Source organism: Pteropus vampyrus, unplaced genomic scaffold, assembly GCF_000151845.1.
Source record: "Pteropus vampyrus isolate Shadow unplaced genomic scaffold, Pvam_2.0 Scaffold221, whole genome shotgun sequence".
Classification (NCBI taxonomy): Eukaryota; Metazoa; Chordata; class Mammalia; order Chiroptera; family Pteropodidae; genus Pteropus; species Pteropus vampyrus.
In genome coordinates, this window is record NW_011889002.1 from 1595660 (window position 1) to 1602077 (window position 6418).

The window sequence follows — 6418 nt, forward strand, 5'->3', positions numbered from 1 at the left end:
TTAACAACAATAAATACATAAATAAATAGAGAAAGAAGAGGGAGAGAGAGGAGAGCCAGGGCAGAGAAACAGCTGGAATAGTGAAAAAGAACAAAACCTCAAGTACACTTAAAACCAATTTAACCCAAGCTTCTCTTTCTCTATGAACTCACCAGGCTGTTGTAGCCTCTGAGAAAGTTTCCATTTGGCTTCCCTGGTTCCTAAGTTGGTCACAGAGGTGATGTAATGATTCAATAAATATGGGAAAAGTACTTTGGGCATCATATGGCCCCAACAATAAGACTAGGATGATGGGCAGTGGACCCAGATCCATAGAAACAAAGCTCTTTTCTTCTGCTCCCCTTTCTACCAGTTGTTGAGATGAAACCCTTAAGTGCAGTTATTTTAGTGAAATAAAAATTAGTTTACATCTCGCAGCAAGAATTTGTGGGTATACATTACATAGAAAAAAGCAAGTATAGGCTGAACACTGAGACATAAATATACACCCTGCCATTTATTGAGTGCCTAAGCCACAAATCTATACTGGTTCCCAATTTCTTTAGAACTTTATCCTACCTGATCACTGCCTCCAACTTAGTATTTGGGGTATACATTTTGATTTGATGTTCAAGCTGGGATGAAAAATCACACTGTTCTTTTTGGTCACTCATTACCATCCCCTTTTATTATTTTGCACAAATGCAAGAGCAGAGAGCCCAGAATTTAGAAGAACGATTAGGGGTATATTTTACAAAAGGGCCTCGAGAAAACAAGGAGGGTCAGGAAAACCAGTTTATCATGTGACCACCAAGATAGGAAGCATCTGTTAGCCCTGGGTTGATGGAGGAAAAAAAGATGGATGTTAATTCTTTTTAAAATGTCTAGCATTGTCTAAGCATTGTCTAACTAATGTACTGTATACTTGAAACTAATTAAAATAAATAATTTTTTTAAAAAGTGTCTAGCATTGTTAAAGATACTGTTTTAAATAATTGTGAATGTTTCTAGAACTCAAAATCAAAGAACTCTTGTAGCACTTAGGTGAGGTACAATTAAGAATGCTAGTGCAGCAAAGTACTAAATTGTAAACGTTCTTGATCCTGTAACTGTAAATCCAGGGACCTATAAATTCAGAGGAGAGCAGGCAAATAAAAGATGCTTTTATGCAAGTAATGTGTGGAGGGGTGGAATTGTACCAAGAATGAAGTGATAGCTAAAATAAAGAGCTGATGTAATTATCCAGATATATTAGGAAAAAAAGCTGTAAAAATCATTTGACTTCAGATAATCATAATTTGTTATTAATGCCTTCATTTAATCATCTCTAGTCAATTTCATTTGATGTGGGCAATGGCTACCTAGAGGAATATTAAAAAGTAAAATAAAAATTAGAGAAATTTTAGTCAACATTTTTTAAAATTAAAAAGAAAATGTAATTATAGTTGGCAGTTTCAGGTGAACAGTATAGTGGTTAGACAGTTATATAACTTACAAAGTGATTCCCCCATAAGTCTAGTACCCATCTGACACCACAGAGTTATTACCATATTATTGACTATGTTTTCTATGCTGTACTTTATATCCCCATGACTATTTTATAACTACCAATTTGTACTTCTTACTCCCTTCACCTTTTCATCCAATTCCTCAAACACTCTCCCATTTGGCAACCATCAGTTTGTTCTCTGTAACTATTTGTTTCTGTTTTGTTTGTTTTTTAGATTACATATATAAATGAAATCATATTGTATTTCTCTTTGTCTGACTTATTTCACTTGGCATAATACCCTCTAGGTCCATTCACGTTGCAGTTGGTAAGATTTCATCCTTTTTTTTATGACTGAGTAATATTCCATAGTATATATATACCACATCTTCTTTTTCCAATGGATACTTTTCTATGATGGACACTTAGGTTGCTTCCATATCTTGGCTATTGTAAATAATGCTGCAATAACATAGGGATGCATATATATTTTCAAATTAGTGTTTTGATAGGCATAATTTCTGACAAGATTGCTCTTATATGACTACGATATTGAAGAAATGATTTGTTTACTAAAATTCTAGATAGATACACGAAAGATAGTCATATAAATAAGATTTGAGTTGACTGAAATTCATTTTGGGTCAGATAGGTAAGACTGTATGTACTTGAATCATGATGTAGATTCTATTTTCTAAAACAAGTGAAGACTAACCCACCGAGTTTTGGAGGAGATCCCTGGGTTTTTTCTTATCATTTCCTGTGCTCCTGATGTTTACAAAACAAAGCTGGCAAGCAACTTGTAAATGCATTAGCTTTCGGCTGGGGCGAGAAAGAAAACAACCTATAATAACTTCAGTCTTATGTTCTAAAGTACAATTGTGAAGACAATGCCCAAAGAAGACTGGAAAACACTATGAAATATGTTATACTATGATATGAAGTGCAAAACTTGGGATGCAAATTTGCATGTCTCCTGTGTTTTGGGTAAAATCAAAATGTGTATGTGTCTGAGCAAGAGCTAAATGAGAGTACAGGGCATGAAAACATTGTATTTACAAGCTCTCTGTAATATTATGTTGCCTTAATAATTAAGACATATTTGGAAAAAATAGTTGAATGTACTAGTATCCACAGATATGAATATAGATTACAAATCATTAATACTTGGAACCTCACACTAATATGATGAGGGAAATGGAAATGAAAACTTGAGCATTCGATCAATAAATATTTGATTGTCTAATATGTACAGTCGATGGCAGGAGCAAGAAACGGATGAGGAATGCATGAGCTCAGCACTAATGTGCCCCTTCTTTAGGAACATAAGTGCGCTTTCGCACCCCTTTATAGCTACCAAAAAAACCAAAACTGATTAGTGCTCTTCTAGATGTATAATCTCATTAGCAGGGTTCACAGAGGAAGAAAAGAGGAGTAAGATTTCAAACGAGAGGTGGTAATATGTCATTTTCTTGACTTGCAAGTGTTGGGGGAGAAACTCTTGTTTACTCGTCTCATTTATTATTGAGCATGACTATAAACTATATATGTGATCGCATTTTTTTTCTCCTGACTGATGTATAAAGGTGGTAAAAGGAAACTCCTTTGAAAGGGTTTATAAATCTGAATCTAAGACCTTTTTCTCCTTAAATTCTGGACAGTCTCAAACTGAAATGGGTCCTCTCTCCTACCTCTCCAGGCATCGAGCTACTTCCCCTTTACCCTACTTGGGCTAGGATGAAATAAACTTGACATTCACTAACTTCAACATTAACCTTACACAATTTTGGGGTAACCACAAACTGTTAATAGCTTTTGGCTTTTTAAAAAAGTAGTCTTTATTCATCAGAGTGCTCCAGCCACTTTGTGGAGTAAGTTAGGTGATAAGGTAAGCATGCTAATGTGTGTTGTAAAGGACCTTACCTAGCAGCAAGAAAATTAAGCTCTGGAAAAAAACTGGCTCAATAGCCAGTCATATGCCTTGCTTTCTAGCATATCCAGCCAATATGGAGAGGAGTGTGTATGTGGAAAAAGACAGAGTTAAGCGATTTATTTTTAGCACTAAATATTTATTGACAGAATGTCTCTCCAGGCGGTGTTCACATGCTTAAAACTGACGCCTTTAACTTGGCAGTGCTGTTTGAACAAACAAACTCAGTCAGTTGAGCGCAATGATTAACAGGAAGTTGGGGAGCTAACACTATTGCCAACCTTTGGCCAGAAGAAGGCTGGGTTTGAAGTCTTAGAGCAATGACTTGCAGAATGGTCACTGTAGCCCATAATGATTTTACTGTCGAGATAGGTGGACACATTGGAATCACAACTTCCCTAAGCCAACTTGTTTTTACTTAGTAACAGGTTGCAGATTAACGGGAGACTGAGTAAAGCAAATCCATAGGAATTACATCAAAAATGTGTCAAAGAAAAGTGGAAATGCATCACAGCAGTGAATGAAGAGGGAATGAAGAAAGAAAAAAGAACAAGAACAATCAACTGGAAGGGCATAAAATAGCCATCCAGAACAGCATGTACCAAAAGGATGATTATGGATTCTGAAGAAAATGTAAGTTCAATATATCTCCTCTCTGATCAGATCTCAAGAGACATTTTACTTATTTCCTGGTTTCGAATAATGGCTTCTTGGAAGCACTGTCTTTTTAGTGTATCTCTTATCACTGCTCTGATTTTTGTATTTGTTTATAATAAGAAGTTATGGGAGAAGAAACGTTTTCATAGGGCATCTCTTTTCAATGCTTCGCTGTTAGCAGAAGCCTGTCATCAGATTTTTAAGGGAAAGACTTTTTACTCAACAGAGAATGCATTGAAAACTACCCTCAGTGAATCTACCTGTTATAAATACATAGTTCAAAGTCATTATGTAACAGAAACACTCTCTGAAGAAGAGGCAGGGTTCCCTTTGGCTTACACAATGACTATCCACAAAGACTTTGGCACTTTTGAGAGACTCTTCAGGGCAATTTACATGCCCCAAAACATCTACTGCATTCATGTGGATGAAAAGGCAACAGATACATTTAAAGGTTCAGTGAAGCAGTTATTGAACTGCTTCCCAAATGCTTTTTTGGCTTCCAGGATGGAGCCAGTTGTGTATGGTGGGATTTCCAGGCTCCAGGCTGACCTGAACTGCCTGAAAGACCTGGTAGCCTCGGAGATCCCATGGAAGTATGTTATCAACACCTGTGGGCAGGATTTCCCCCTGAAGACCAACAAGGAAATAATTCATTATCTGAAAGGATTTAAAGGGAAAAACATTACCCCAGGGGTGCTGCCCCCAGCTCACGCTATTGGACGGACTAAATACGTTCACCAAGAAATAGTGCACACAAAAAATTCCTACATGCTTAAAACAACAAAACTGAAAACTTCACCTCCTCACAATATGACCATTTACTTTGGCACTGCTTATGTGGCCCTCACAAGGGAATTTGCTAACTTTGTCCTCCAAGACCAGCGTGCGCTTGACTTACTGTCCTGGTCCAAGGACACCTACAGTCCTGATGAACATTTCTGGGTAACACTCAGTAGAATTCCTAGTAAGTATGTCTCTTAACTTTTTTTTTACGAATAACCATTGCGCGGTCAATATTGAATAAACTGCTTAACATACAATAAAATTAACATTTCAAAGATCTTTACAGTTTCAAATGTTAATTTAAAAAAATTTTTAGTCTACAGCCATGCCACCCTGAACAAGCCCGATCCCATCTGATCTCAGAAGCTAAGCAGAGTCAGGCCTGGTTAGTACTTGGATGGGAGACCACCTAGGAAGATCGGTGCTGTAGGCATAAAAAAAATAATAATAATAGATAAATAAAAATAAAGGATTATAAACTGACAAGGTCCTTGCAATCTGTAAGGTCAACCAAGGGTTGCCTTGCCTAAAAAAATAAATAAAAAAATTTTATAGTAGTTCTGCTCACAGAGCAGATAATATAACCCATCTCCACTTTACAGATAAGGAAACAAGGCATAGTGATTAGCAGGGCAGAGGTAGAGCTTGATTGTCCAGTTTGATCTTATTGATATACCATGCTGCCTTTCTGGGCCTATAGACCCACTTCCAATACTGCCGCAGCCTTGAGACAGGGCAGGCTATGCAAATGAGATTAAACCCAATTCTCCTTTAAGTGTGATGACATTTACAATCAGGAATAAACATTATAAATTAAATTTGAATGGCAATTTGAACACTTTATTGTTTGCCCCAGTTGAAGCTCCTATGCCTAAATTCACATTCTTTCAAAATAGGAGAAAGGTATAATTTAAAATTTTTCATTTGCAAGTTCTTTCCTGAAATCAAACTGGAATTTAGAGCATCTTAAAGATTTCTAAACCAGTCCTTTCGTTTTATAGACAAAGAAACTTCAGTGTGGTTTTATGAGGTGCTCAAATTACCCAGCTAGTAAGTGAACATGCCAATTATAAACCAGGTCTCCTAAGCCTAATGTTCTTTTTTAACTCGATTTTCAATTAGGTTTCAGTTGTTACTCAATTAACTCCACTTTCCCTTTGGTCCAAGTTCCAAATGATTTGAATGATCTCCAGTTGTTTACAGTGAACCAATTTAGTTCTGCTAGGTCAATTCAAAATAAAAATTCAGAGTCACAGTTCAAGGGAAAAGTAACTAGAATTAATATGAGGATCTGGTTCATGATTTCTTGAGATTAATGATTCAACCCTGAATGTATACTCCAATCACCTGGAGCATTTAAAAATACATAAGTCCAGGCTCCATTTCCCAGGAGGCCTGACTTTCTGCGTAGATTAGCCTTCTGTATTTGTTCTATCTCCAGGTGATCCTCAGGAACAGCCCAGGGCTGTTAAGCATTCATTGTAGCTGTTTTAGATATTGGTATAGAAAACTTCATAAACTTAGAATGCATCCTCCCCACCACCACCACTTGAAAACAACCCCTTTCTTTCTTTCCA

The 6418-nt window shown here is 36.6% G+C and overlaps 1 protein-coding gene and 1 pseudogene across 1 annotated transcript in view; both read left to right on the plus strand.

Annotated features, from left to right (window-relative positions):
* Nucleotides 1-4100: 4100 nt before the first annotated feature.
* The window catches only part of LOC105300842 (N-acetyllactosaminide beta-1,6-N-acetylglucosaminyl-transferase), an 82873-nt gene continuing 80555 nt past the window's right edge, over nucleotides 4101-6418 (plus strand). The window contains exon 1 of the mRNA XM_011373225.2: nucleotides 4101-5022. Coding sequence (XP_011371527.1) covers nucleotides 4101-5022 — 922 coding nt within the window. The remainder of the gene's footprint in view (nucleotides 5023-6418) is intronic.
* On the plus strand, nucleotides 5157-5274 carry LOC111747421 (annotated as a pseudogene).